The following is a 13,983-nucleotide window of genomic DNA, read 5'->3' as shown; positions in this document are numbered from 1 at the left end:
TTTTTTGTCATCTGTTAAGAGGTTAGGGTGATAGTCTGCCTGTGAACATTTAAAATTAAATTTTTGTGGTGTGTGTGTGTGTGTGTGTGTGTGTGTGTGTGTGTGTGTGTGTGTGTGTGTGTGTGCATGAAGGGGGACGAGGAGGGGGATCTTGAACAGGTGCTTTAAGAGTACCCATTTGACTCAGGGTCTTTTCACTAATTAAGTTTAGGTTCTTTATGTGCATATGTATGTGTGCTTGCGTGTCTGTGGGTGTGTGTATGTGTGGGAAAGCTTTCCTTTTTTCGCTCCCTCATCCTTTGATTTTTTTTGTATTTGTCTAAAACCACATTCAGACTGCCCAGGTTTGATCAAAGCCCTTTGAAGCTGGCATTTACCTTTATTTTAAAACATGCAAATCCATTCAATTATGGCATTTACGATATTTCCAATATGCCAAGAGTTGGGGTATATTTGTAATTTTCAACAATGCGTTCTTTCACGTGCTTATCAAATGTCAATTGCCATTTACAGTCACAATGTACCATATGCATATCAAAGGCAAACACCTTGCCTACACCATGTCTGATCAATAACTTAAATCTAGAAATCAAAGGTATTATTTTAAACATATAAACCTTCACTGTCTCATCTTATGATTGTATGACTGCATTTACCATCTACCCACACAGATGCTGAGCAGGTTAGGCACAGCTCACAAGTCAAACATAAAATAACTTCTATTTCTACATTTCCATTCATTATTATTGAGCATTATTTACTATTTAGCAGTTACTAAGACTTATTGGACTGATTTTTATCAGGGCGGTCTGAATTGTTGGAGACTTGTTTTTCACACTAACACAGAGATTGCTTTAAAACAGAGGTGGTTGAGTCTCTCTGTGTGAAAATAGTCCTGCTTTCACCAGCTGGGAAGATGGTCTTCTGCCTGAGTGGGAGTTGTTGGCAGGAATGAAAGACTATGAAAAGTATTTTGAGAATAATATTGTTGCTGGTGAGACTTTTTTTTTCTGTTGTCACACACCATTACATTCAGTTGTCTTAGTAATTTTGTAGACTTGTTTTCTGTTTCAAATCTGAAACTTCTAGAATGAGATTTGTCAAAGTCCATTTTCATTTGCATAGCTATTTGTCACCAAGACTTTCATTTTTCCAGTGGTCAGTCTTGTTGCGTTTTGCTTAATCAGTCTTTGAAAGATTGCATATTGAAGGGAGGATGGCTAAAGTAACTTCATGCTATCAGAGTTTGGGCTTAGACTATGATTATATTGCCTTTGAGATAATTACTTTTATGGCCTATTTAGTACTCTTACAAGAAAATGGAGCAAAGCGAAGTCACCAAACCATCAGAAGGCAGAAACAATTTTCATTCCTTTTTTCTCTATTGTAATGACACTGTGAATAAACAAGCTCACAAACTTAGGTTTAAAATCCACGTCAAGCTAAGACATTGTCCGATGTGCTCAGTGCATCCAGTCCAAATTTACACTGTGCTTAGGCAAGCTGAATCCTGCCTGCCACCCACAAGCTATTTTCCACCTGCTGCCCACCTATATCAACAATAGTGAAGCAGAGCTGAGGATAAACACAAGTACAGACACAACAAAGTGCACATGGTGGCCACACTCTTCAGATTAACTTCTGTCCATCCCGTTGAGTCCTATTGTCTTTACCTGGAGCACTCTGCATCCAACACAATATAGACACCATCCTGACACAACAGCAGCCCTTTCTTTCACTAATGCTGAGATGATGGTACATGAGAGTTTTTGTTTCTGAGAGATCAGCAGTAAATAGGGTGGAAGCAGCATTGCTGACCTCCGTGATAACCTGGTTGAACCTTAAAAAAAACAAATCAATTTACAGCTGAAAGATGCTGCAGCACAGTTCAACGTTCTAGGCTGTATTTCTTGGTGCTCCATGTGAATCTTTTGTATCTATTATTTTTTTTCTCTTTTTTATTTTAATGAGCATTTTATGTTTTCACTTTATTTTCTCATTGCTTCCTCACAATCCCGTAATCAGGAAGAGACACAGGGAGAGAGCAAGCGAGGAAGAGGAGAGGAGAGGATCAGGTTTCTCAGCCGCTCTGTACCCTAATCCTGGATTTGAAAACAGGATGAGAAGAACACAGGTAAGTACAAACACAAGCAATTACAGCACTGACATGGAATTGGAAGGTGGGGGTGAGGAGCTCGATGGGAAATAGGGAATCTCATAGGTTGAGAGTGGGCGGTTAGTTGTAGGTTGGATATAAATACCTGCAGTAGACAAGGACAGAAAAATGCCGAGGGTATGACAGACGCCGGCTTACCTGCAACTATAACAGCGAGAAAAGACGAGAAGCCTTAATGAGGGAAATCTGTGTAGCTGAGAAACACATTTCAGAAAATGTACCAGTAATTTATCTTGAGCTTGAAGCTCCTGAATATTCATCTTCAAGAGTCTTGGCTGAGGGTAGAGTTGTGACTAAAACTGTGAAGTGTTCTGGATGAAGTGCTGACATCCACTTCTCTAAGAAAAAAAAGGAAACCTATCACAGTTTTCTACCTGAATATTCCCAAGGGACTCAGGGAAGAAGTATGCTTGAATGAGCCCGAGTGAAAGAGGAAAAAACAAGGAGGCGATACATGAAGTGAAAGAAGACTAGAACGCAGCTAGAAAAAGACAAAGCAGAACTACAGAAGGCCAAAGAAGACAAGACGAAAGGCAGAAGGCAAGACAAGGTATCCATAACAAGTCACACGAGAGGAAGGTAAGGAAACAAATAGAGAAGGCAAAGGGCAAGCAAAGCAACATGGGAAATAAGGCAAAATAGGCAAGAGACAGAGAAGCGAAGACAAGAAACCAATCGATGAGCTGTGTTGAACTTCAGCCGATCGCCATTAAAGAGAGGGCAGGAAAAAATGGCCTGTCAGGCATTTGGTAGTGACTCCTTCGCCTCACTGACGGGAGATTCACCCCTGCCTATCATTATGCACCATGGCTCTACCACCGACTGCCTGCCAACCACGTCCCATGCTCAAAGCATGGTCGCTGCAGGTAAAGCAAACGTATTCAGTTATCTTGTAAAACTTGTTATAATTGTTTTCGTTGTTTGTTTTGCAAAGTGGAAAATTGTTTTTTTTGTGTGTGTGTGTCTCATTGATTTAAACTATCATCATCATGTCATAAAACTTAATCTGTGCTTTAGGAAGATGGGCCACCAGAGAGGCCTGTTAGAGTCTTTTAAGGGAAGATTCAGTATTGTGGCATTCTCCACTGCGATGAAACTGTACATGAACAAATCCTGGAAGGGTTCATTTGTGACAGATTATGTATGCATAGAAATGTAGAGATGACCTAACTGTGTGCAGTCGTAGCATAGATCACCCTTATCAAGGCGCAGAACACAACTGTGCCCCGATAAGGCTGCGTCTAGGCGACAGGCAAAACGGATTGAATTAAAAAATACATTTATTCAAATCTAATCCAAATTATGTAAATGTATCTAATCAGCTACATAGTTTGGCCCAGCTGTCTCTACTCAGTGGATAATTGCTTTGAGGATATGTTATCAGTATGATAAACTCCCCAAGGTATTCTTTTTTTTTCCACGATGAAGTGTTGTGGAGAAAACTTCCAGGGGTCTTAAAACCTCCTGACGGTTATAGCTAAGAATAGACAAGATTAGATCATGCAAGACACGATTCAACCATTTAGATAACAGCAGAGTAAACATATTTTGAAAAAATATTTATTTATTTTTCTGCCAAGTACTTGTGAGATTTTGAGGCCGTTGCTCCAAAACACATTGACCTGCCTTGTCTTCTAGTGTGTCTATGAATGACTTGAAATATGGTCACAGAATGCTAATAAAACCCAGTCATAACAGGAGGAGGAAAACTCATAAACAAGGCTTTGATTCTTCTCAGTTGTACAGTGTTATTGTTTATGTGCGAGACCGACTTCAAGAGCGCATCCTAATAATACCACTAAGCATTCATTAAAGCTTGGAGTGAACTCCAAACTACATAAGAAGCAGAACACATGAATAATTATTTAATTAGAAGGCAATACTATTTTTGATTTTTTTTAAATATACTTCATTTAATTCGGTTTTATTTATGGAGTGCAGGTTCACAATAAAAGTCATTTCAGGGTGCTCCGTATTGTAAAATAATCACTTCACAACAATACAGAGAGAAACCCAACAAATCCCTTTGAGTGAGTACTTGGCTACAGTGGGAAGGAAAAAGAAAAGGAAAAAGTCCCCAACAGGAACAACAAGAACCCCCGGGCAGCACCAGACTCGAGGAGGGGAGCCATCTGCTACAACAAGTGGCAAGGACAGACAAGAAAAGCAGCTAGAGAAGACAAACAACAAGCCCCCTCACACTTAGAATCACAGCAGCACGTAAAGCAGTAGTTTTAAAGAAAAGTTAGCACTGATGTGTGTTCTTTGTTCTGCCACTCTTCCTAACAGACTCATTTAAGTTTGTGCTTTAGAAAGTTATGCAAGGTTATTTTATCAGCATCTAATAGTAAGTGATTTCCTTTTAGTGTCTAATTAAAGGAAAGAAAGGAAAGAAAAGAACTCACTGAAAACTAACCAAAGCTACTGACTCCATATGTGATGTGATGAGGGTTGTCAGTGCACATCTAGTCAGTGCACATCCTGCAGTAGGCAAGTCATTAAAATGCTTCCACTTGATATGAAATCAAACTTAAAGATGTTAAAGAAAGATGCTTTACTTGTCTGGGAATGCTTTAAAATTGAACTGCACACGGATCAGATCCTGACTTAAAAAATGTCTTTGTTTGTCTCTGTCAGTGTCATCTGGGCTGTCCCTGGGTCAGCCCTCCAAGCGTTCCCACATGCACCTCCCGACTTCCTCCCTGGGCAATGCTCTCAGCAACACCCCCGCAAGCTTACATTATCCAGTCACCCCCTGTCACTACACAAACCAGCAGGCCACCTATGGCATGATGGCAGGTAAGCAGAGATGATGCTAGGGAAGAAAAATTTGTGAAAACTAAAAAGGCAAACCACGAGTTGAGTTGGTCAATAAAATCTATCAGTGTGTTTTGTATGTCTTAAGCACCAGCTTTATCAAATAGTGGATGGCCTGTGTTTAATATATGATATTTAATATAACCTTGACTTTTACTCTTCATCTCTCCGTTTTATACTGTGTGGGTTTGGGGTTGAAGATAAATTGTAGCATTCTCTTTAATGATATCTCATCATTTTTACAGCACTAGATTCACATTTGTTTCTGGTGGAAATGTTATTTTGCAGCATTTCCAAAGCCAACATTAAAAACAAAAAAACTGAAGCTGATGAAGACTCATGGGGGAGGGAGCAGTATTGATCTGTGCTGTTGGTTATGATGATGAGGACAAGGACAATCGATTCTAACTATGCCAGGTTTTGGAAGCACTGAAATCGAGCCTCAAATTTGCAAAATTATTCTGTTTCAGTCATGTGTGGGCATTATGTAGTCACGATCTGCAAACTGAAAGTGCTGCCATGCATTTAGAAACGACAGGTGTGGCTAACTGAAGACAAGTTCACAAAGTGTCAGGTGCGGATAAATCGGCAGAGTCGAGACTTTTAGGCAAGTTTCTGAAGGAAAAAGTCAGCTGTCGTATTGAAGGGTGACACTGAAAAGCAGGACTCATGCTGATTATAGCAAGGCTGAAATTACAATGTCACACTAACAGCGATGGCTATCATAGAGGTTTAGATGATGATGAGTATAGTGCAGGCAGTGACAATTACACTATACAGTAATTGCGATGGTGGTGTCGATAATAAAGGCCTCTGTCTCTCTCTCTCTCTCTGCAGCACAGGAGATGCTCTCTGCCAGTATTTCTCAGACTCGTATCTTGCAGACCTGTGGTGTCCCTCACCCTAACATGGTGAGCGGTGCAAATGCATTGCAAGGTAAAGATCAGACACACACACACACGCTCGCTTGCTCCTTCCCTCTACTTGCCTGTAGTTAAACACAGTAAATTGAGCAGAAAATGTGTTTATGTTCCATTTAATTTTAAATCTGCTGCCAGTTAAAATCAATTTCAACCTTGATTATCTCGCGTGGACTCTTTAGCGCACTTACTTGAGCTTTTTAGAGCACTTGTTAAGTGTAACTGTCAAAGATTACTCCCCAATTCCCTGTCCTGCTGTCAGGAGTGGGAGTTGCACACTGTCACGATTGTTGCTACAATTGTGATGGATGGGAATCGAATTAGTCGTGATTAAACTTCAGAAAAACTGCCATTTTTCATGAATGTAATTAATAACTGTAGTTAATAGCAGTTATCTTTAACAAAAAAAAACACTATTTCCCTTAATGCATACTGTTCTTATAGCCTTTATTAGTTTGTATCATTTTATCATATAAAACATGCCAAACTGATATTGTAAACCAACCAGATTTTAAAGAGTTCTGCCGTTTCTGTATTCCAGACATGAGCACAGACCTCAAGAAACATGACACCTTATCAAAGTTTCACTCTTTCAGACTTTAGGTCCTGCATGCTGATTCTTTTGAATAATATGAAATAATGAAAAAGGACACAGAAACAAAAAGAACATAAACAACCCTTCAAAGTCTTAAGCCGATAAAAAGAGAGAAGCATATCAGATTTGATCCATTTTTTTTAGTTAGACAAAGTATAACTGAATTATTCTATATCATATAACCATGTGAGAGTACAAAAAAAAGAACTCGACCCTAAATGAACCCAAGAGTTTTGCTGAAGAAATAAAGAAGTTTCTTTTTACAGACTTCTCTGTTTGGATTTTAATCACCTGGGCAGAGACCCGGTGACATCGGCCCACTTCTGCAAACGGCCTGACAAAAATTATATGAACTATGGTGTCAAAGACTGCACTGATGTACATTAGGATTAATTAAACAGCAAGTGCCCACACTTATTACCACCAGGAGGTAATTTGTCACCTTAATGATGTCTGTTCCTCAACTGCTGAATGATCAAATGTCTGACTGACAGCTTAAAAAGTACAGCTGTAAGCTTGCCTGAGACTGGTGTCAAGCTTCTGACAGCAATGTTTGACAAGACTGACATGAGGTGACATAAATTATGTGGGATGATAAAAAAGGGAGGCTGTATCGCTTGAAAAGAGCAATGCACTGCCAGGCAGAGACAGGAAAAAAAAAATCTCATGTGTGCGGTGAAACTGATGGTAAAAAATCCGTCTGAATCATAAAATGAGACTAGCTGAAAGCATTCGACAGCAGAAGGACACGTTTAAGTTAAGAAGAGAGAGATAAAAGTTAATGTCATTAAACGGGGTCCTGAATTATGATAGCTGAGGTCAGAGGAAAGGAAAAAAGCCTCTTTCATTTTTTAAAGCTGCATTAATCCATTTTTATATTAACAGTGGATCAAATAAGTGTGATGTGAAAGGTGCTGCCCTACAAACCCACGGTGATTTATCAACTCTGCAGTTCCCCTCAGTTGGTCTCTTTCGTCTCATCAACCTCGTGTTCAGCTGCAAATGGTGACATTTTTCAGCAACAGCACTCTGGTACACCCACAGTACACCCCCTGCCCAGCAGCAAATAGCACATTTAAAAACTAAAGTCCCAGAATTCCCTCACTGCGGCTGGTTTTAAATCAAAAGAGACATGAAATAAAAGCGAATAGAGCACTAAAATAGAGCTTCAGAAGGTAAGGTTGGTCACTATACGCTAGATGTGTAAACGGTTAACTGTTTTCCAAGACATAACTTTATTATATTGCGTTTGACTAAAAGGCAACTCTGGGATTCCAGCTTGTTCAGACTACAAAACATTGTTGAAGCAGCTTTTAATACAGCATCAAATCAGTGTTTGTTTGCTTTCTGTCCACATTTAGCTTAAATCTGTTGAAGCTTTTTGGATGGTGCACATGTATAGCTGCTGGGAGGTCCAAGGCCATGTACACAAAGGCTTGTGAGGTGCTTTCACAAAGTCAGTAAGCCCACATGTGCAAGGACCAGGGCTTGCTGCCCAGTCTGCCTCCCTGCCACACAAACAACGGCTGTGTTCACTGCAGCATAGCTGCATGTAAGCTCCCCAGAGAACATCAGTGCATACATCAGGGCGAGACAACGAAGATTCCTCTCCCTTTTGCCAGCTCAGTGGGAAAAACAGGATGCCTCCAGCTGAATAATCCAAAAACTGTTGTTGTTCTCAGGGATATAGTATTAGCCCCAAACACCCTCTTACCTATGCTAAACAACTGCAAGGTGCATACTGCACACGGAGCACTCACTTTTGGGATGTTGATTTTAAGAGGCGTCTGCAGTTAGGTGGAAAAAGCTCTGAAATCTAAAGGCTACAGCTACAAATGCAGACACATACTGTACATGCAGCCTAAAGAAGCAATTTCAACAGAGAGAGGAACTCCAACCTCTGCCTGACACCTTCGGTACAAGAGAAGATCACTGATGCATACAGTTTTGGAGAAGAATCTGCCATACTGCTCTCCAGCTGATTTATAGATCCAGCTGAACAATGCAATGGGTCGATGGTGCTGTTATTTTCGTCACCACTTCATGCACAGGGCTCGTGACAGCTGTAACTGTTGTCAGTATTTCGGTTAGTGAATTCTATCTAGTCCAAAATGGCTCAACCACTGCTGTTGTCAGGCAACATTTTAGCTGAGCTAAAATCCGAGTTTCTGTAGAAGCTTTTGTTTCAGTGTGTCACGTCAGGTTTAAAAAGAAAAGATGTTGCTGTGTGCTGCTTTGGAAAGTAGCGGCAGCTCATCCTTACTGGATGAGCAGAAAAAGAGAAGAAGTGTTGCTCAAAGTTGACGAAAAGTTTAGCCAAAGGATCACAAATATGTTTATTGACTGAGATTCAATTTCACATTAATAAATCATTTTAGCCTACCTTGGGTAATATTAATGGAGTAGGTAAAAATACTGAAAATACCATGCTTACCTAGCTTCCGCAGCAAAACATATTTGGCATGCAATAACACCAAAAAGACCAAAAATTTAAATCAGCACCTCTGAAACAGTTTAAACCAAAGCGAAACGGTACTCTTCACAAAGCCGAGGGTTTGTTGCAAGGATGTATTAGACACTTAAGTGTACCCAATAAATCGTCAGCCGAGTGAATGTTCACTGTCAAGAAATATTTTACCATTTAGTTTATGTGAAAAGAAAAAGGATACTAAGGGTACAGATATTATAAACTAACTAACTGAGACTTACCAACTGACCTTTATTATATTAGATCCTATTATTGTCTAAAAATAGTTATATATAGTTTGCACTACAACTGCAGTAACACAAGAGGGGAGTGTTGCATTACTCACTTACATTACCAGCAATATGGATAGCAGTTAAGGAAAACGGTGTCCCTCATGAGCGAAGACAGTCCTGTTTTGCACATGCCTAACTCGCTTAACGTCTCCTCTTGTATGCTAAATGCGACACGCAGACTGACATATTTTTAGTGCTGTTAATTAGTGGTTGTTTTCTTTTCTCTGCAGCTGTGCAGATTTGTGACGCAAAGGACAGAATCACATTAGAAATTACAATTAGTCATCCACCCATGAGGTACCGTGGCAGTCATCTGTCATTAATCTGTCATTAGTGATTAGCAGCAAGAGCTCCACTCCAGCTTACCACTTAACACTAACAGCCACCTGTAGCAATAATGAATCATCTTGAAAATTGTAACACAAGTAAATACAAACCTCTTGTCAGATGGTTGTGAGATGTTTGCTCACAGCTGAGCAGCGAGCCTTTAAAAAAGGTATATGAAGGAAAGCCGGCTTCGTGCCGCAACACCAAAGCCAAGGACGAGGGGACTGCGGAAAGACGAGTTCATTGAATTATGGCTACACTGCAATTTATTGTTTTAAGTGACAGTTAAAAGAATATCTATTCACCAAGCCCCTGAAAACACATTCGCTTATTTAAGCACTCATGTCACATAGGAGGGTTTTTTTCCTTCTTTTTTTTAAATCTTACAGCTTTTATCAGTAAATGGAACTGGCTCAGGTGTCATCATACCAACCAAGTGTGGGACTTCAAAAAGAAACCTTTACTTTTATTCCATACACCACAAATATGCACTGACATAAAACTGTTTGCGCCTGCCAGTCTGCAGATGTACTAATAAGGGCAACTTCAATGATGTTTCACTGGAGAGGTAAAGTTATACATGATCTACACGGTGCTTCACACTATGAAGCCTTTTTATTTATAGAAGGAAAATGTTCTGATTACATTTAAACCTTCATTTTTTCAAAGAGTTACTGTTATCCAATATTGTCTATCGTAGCAAAAAGATTGAAAAAAACTCACATTAAAATATTAATTTCCACATCCCAGCTGTTCCGTTGTTCCCTACCAACAAATTTCCCCTCTCTTTCTGCTCTCTGTCACTCTCTGTTTTGCTAGGATCTCTTACTTCTTGCTTGTACAAGTTTCCGGATCATGGCCTAAGCAGCGGCTCTTGTGCATTAAGCCACGGTTTCTCTTCACTGCCCTCGGCCCTTCTTTCAACTGATGAGGCCCCAGGGGGCCCAAGCGGAGAGATAAAAAGTGACGGCCAAAGGAAGAGTATGCGGGACCCAGAGGACGCGCCTGCCATGGATTCACCGCAGATACGAGAGTTGGAGATGTTTGCAAATGACTTCAAAATACGGAGGATCAAACTCGGTATGATTAATACAAATTTATCTCACTGTTCAGCTGCAGCAATGAGACGCTTCACTACAGATGGTTTTATCTTTTTTTCCCACTCCTCTACTCCTCTGTGCTGCGTGTATTTTATAAAGTATTTCTGTTTCATTTTGACCCGCAGGGTACACTCAGACTAATGTAGGGGAGGCGCTCGCTGCCGTGCATGGTTCAGAGTTCAGCCAGACCACGATCTGCCGTTTTGAAAATTTGCAGCTGAGCTTTAAGAACGCCTGCAAACTCAAGGCCATTCTGGCTAAATGGCTTGATGAAGCTGAGCTGGCGGGTGGTGAGTCACACGTATCCACTCAACTCACAACCCTTTGAGAGTATTTATTTGAGGGTAGCGTTTATCTATTCAGCAAGGTAAAATGTATCCTTCGGATTCAGTCTCTTTTAATGTCTCTTAAAAAAAATATTTGAAAGTAATGCTTTCTTGGGTGATTACTAAGATCTAATTAGTTATGCCTCATCTTGGACAGTGTTTGCCAACACTTTTAGTCTTACATCCTTTTCAAACGAATCGCTTGTAATGCTCATCACATGATGCATACATCAGATTGATTTTTTAGTCTCACATTTTATCTGATTACTTAGGTGTAAAGAGCTACAACTTTCCAGATTACAACAAAGAAAAAGAATTTCAAATAAACAGATGCACCGTGTGTGTCAAAGAAGTGTTTTTCTGTCATATTAGTGGCCTCCTCAACACCAGATTTATTTTATGACCAAGGTCATATAATGATATTTGATGTGGTGACACGCTAAATCAGTCTAGGGAAAGTTATGGGTTACACTAGCAATCAGCCAGAAAGATGTATCCTTATGTCCTTACAGAACCTACTGTTGTTTCTTGCAGCTTTGTACAATGACAAAATAGGAATGAATGAACGGAAGAGAAAAAGGAGAACAACTATCAGGTGTGTACTGTAAAGATCAAACGTACAAAATATGCCATTTACCAAGTGAACTCATAATCTTTTTTTTTATTCCCCCTCTCCCTTGTTTCACTCTGTAGCCTTGGAGCTAAGGAGGCCCTTGAGCACAGCTTTGTGGAGAAAAGTAAGCCATCCTCTCAGGAAATAGCCCGGATAGCCAAAAGCCTCCATCTGGAGAAGGAAGTGGTCAGAGTTTGGTTCTGCAACCGACGCCAAAGGGAAAAACGTGTTAAAACCAGCCTTAACCTCAGCTCGTGTTTGACCAAAATCAGTCCGAACTGCATAGCACAGATGAGTAAAACGCAAAGAGCAATGACATAATTCGAGGTTCGATGTGAGAGAGGCTCGTTTGTGACCGTGGTTAAAAATGTGCTCTTTTCAAATCTGACATGTCCAATAGCAATTATTCCAAATGCCACAGGAGAATTTTACCCTGCTGAAAACAGATAAAGCTTCTTTTGCCCAGCGTTAAGCGGCTGCTTCACTGACTTAATACTGACAAGAGAATTTATATAAGACCAAGTTTGCCATAAAAAGTTTATCTTTGTCTGTTGTCTTTGCACAGATATGTCTCTCTGTTAGATTTTCTGAATGTAATATATAAATGTCTGTTTTTATTTAAAATTGCAATTTTAAACAGGAGACATAAATGTCAAAGAGCAGCCCGGCCATTATTTCCTTGTTGTTTGAAGTTGAAACTGTGAAGATAAAAGGTTTTCAATAACTGCATATGAACTGCTGTCTTGATGCTGCACCTGCCAGTCTTGACATTTAAATGTACTGAATATTGGCTGTGCCTTGTTTGCTATACAACTGCTGAAAGTATATTAACCACACAAACCAAATCTCATTTAATACATCAGCATCAGAGTACAGACAAGTGCTCATAAAGATCAGCTCTGTACCTTTCTGAAAGAAAGCAATACCATTATTGATTTTGTCCTTTTTTTCCTACAAAAATAAGTTTTATTGTTGATGAAATGAAGTGTTCTACATTTACATCTATATTTAACCACAGAACTCCCTGTTGTAGTTGTGTTTGTGTATTTTTTGGTGCCTTTATGTCCCTTTTTTTTATTAGCTGTCAGTCTTAAGAAAAATGCTTTAGCCAAATGAATGTAGTTGCAGTCAAAACAGTAATATATTTAAAAACTTTACAACAACCTATTTATTTGAGAGCTAATTTATTATGTCAGGCTACTTTACTCTGCACAAGCTCTGTGATTTATGGGATGAAGCCAGGGACATAGGAAACTTTTTGACAGCAAATGGATATGCAGTCTTCTGTTTCCCTGATGTAAGATAGATGTTGATGTTTTTGCTTTTGTCGTTGCTGCCTTGATAAAGTGTCATACAAAGAAGAACACCAGCCAGTCACAACTCTGACCTGGTTGAGGTGACTGATGGGAAAGAAACGGAAACGCCACGCCTTTCGTAAGAAGAAGAAAGCACCTAAAAGTATAAGGATGTTTTTATTCTTTTAAATTTGCATCAGAAGCCAATAATTATTGTAAAAAAAACCTAGAAAATGTGATATAGGACTGGCAACAGACTGATTTAAAGGGTGTTTATTATACTGAAAATATAAAAATATGGCAAATATCTGCCCTTTTCTTTATCAAATTGCTCCTTTCAGTTCCCAGGCACTCAAAGCTCAGTCAATTCACTGCATATGTAGCAAGCAGTAACCCACAATTCATAACTACAGTACGAGTGCCGTCTCTCATTTTTACTGTAGTACTACATAATATTATGTTGTGAATGTCTCACTGGAGATTCATAAATAAACATACAAGACACTTAAATTCAGAAATGAGTGGTTTTCACTGTGACTAATGTAAGGCTGTATAACGGGAGCGCTGCCAGGGGAAATAAATGCTGCAGGGTCACACCGACTGCTGTCACTCCTCTGAGTGTCTACACAGCAAAGTTACAGGCACAGCATGCTTACTATAAAACTACTAAGAAGCTTCTGAAGGCAGTCGTCCAGATGCATTTAGCCTTAAAGTTTTTCTCATATCTACTCCTTTTCCCCCCACAGTTCATGTATTCAGAGAGCTGAATGGGTACCATGTAATTTTTATATAAGTAAATCCATAAACGTGGCTAAAATATATGCATGTGTTATGTGTCGGTGTGTTTGCGCTTCTGTTTGATACTCTATTCAACTCTTCATCAGATGGATCATCATGCATCATTTAACAGTCAAAATTTATTTGGCTCCAAAATAATAAGTTACTTTTCATTGCCTGATAATGCACTTATATTGCATTACCATGCACTTTTTTTTTTTTTAAACTGTTCTGCAGTTGGGGGGGTTTAAAAAAAAAAAAAAGAATTTCAGCAAAC

General features: G+C 39.5%; 1 protein-coding gene across 1 annotated transcript; it reads left to right on the top strand.

Annotated features, from left to right (window-relative positions):
* Positions 1–2,305: 2,305 nt before the first annotated feature.
* pou1f1 (POU class 1 homeobox 1) lies at positions 2,306–13,854 on the top strand. Its single transcript, XM_085434321.1, has 7 exons — positions 2,306–3,042; positions 4,814–4,975; positions 5,831–5,929; positions 10,415–10,675; positions 10,821–10,985; positions 11,556–11,616; positions 11,715–13,854. The coding sequence occupies exons 1-7, from the start codon at positions 2,907–2,909 to the stop codon at positions 11,953–11,955; spliced, it is 1,125 nt and encodes a 374-aa protein (XP_085290447.1). The 5' UTR covers positions 2,306–2,906; the 3' UTR covers positions 11,956–13,854.
* The last annotated feature ends 129 nt before the right edge of the window (positions 13,855–13,983 follow it).

Source organism: Copadichromis virginalis, linkage group LG16 (genome assembly GCF_057382275.1).
Source record: "Copadichromis virginalis isolate Kocher_CV1m ecotype Utaka linkage group LG16, C_Virginalis_male_GT1.1, whole genome shotgun sequence".
NCBI lineage: Eukaryota > Metazoa > Chordata > Actinopteri > Cichliformes > Cichlidae > Copadichromis > Copadichromis virginalis.
This window is presented reverse-complemented; position numbering and strand designations above follow the sequence as displayed.

Bases quoted from the DNA above. Each gene is read 5' to 3' on its own strand.
- pou1f1 (XM_085434321.1), top strand. From the start codon at position 2,907: ATGGCCTGTCAGGCATTTGGTAGTGACTCCTTCGCCTCACTGACGGGA. The intron at 10,986-11,555 runs GTGAGTCACACG...TGTTTCTTGCAG, and splicing joins TGAAGCTGAGCTGGCGGGTG to CTTTGTACAATGACAAAATA. The intron at 11,617-11,714 runs GTGTGTACTGTA...TTCACTCTGTAG, and splicing joins AAAAGGAGAACAACTATCAG to CCTTGGAGCTAAGGAGGCCC.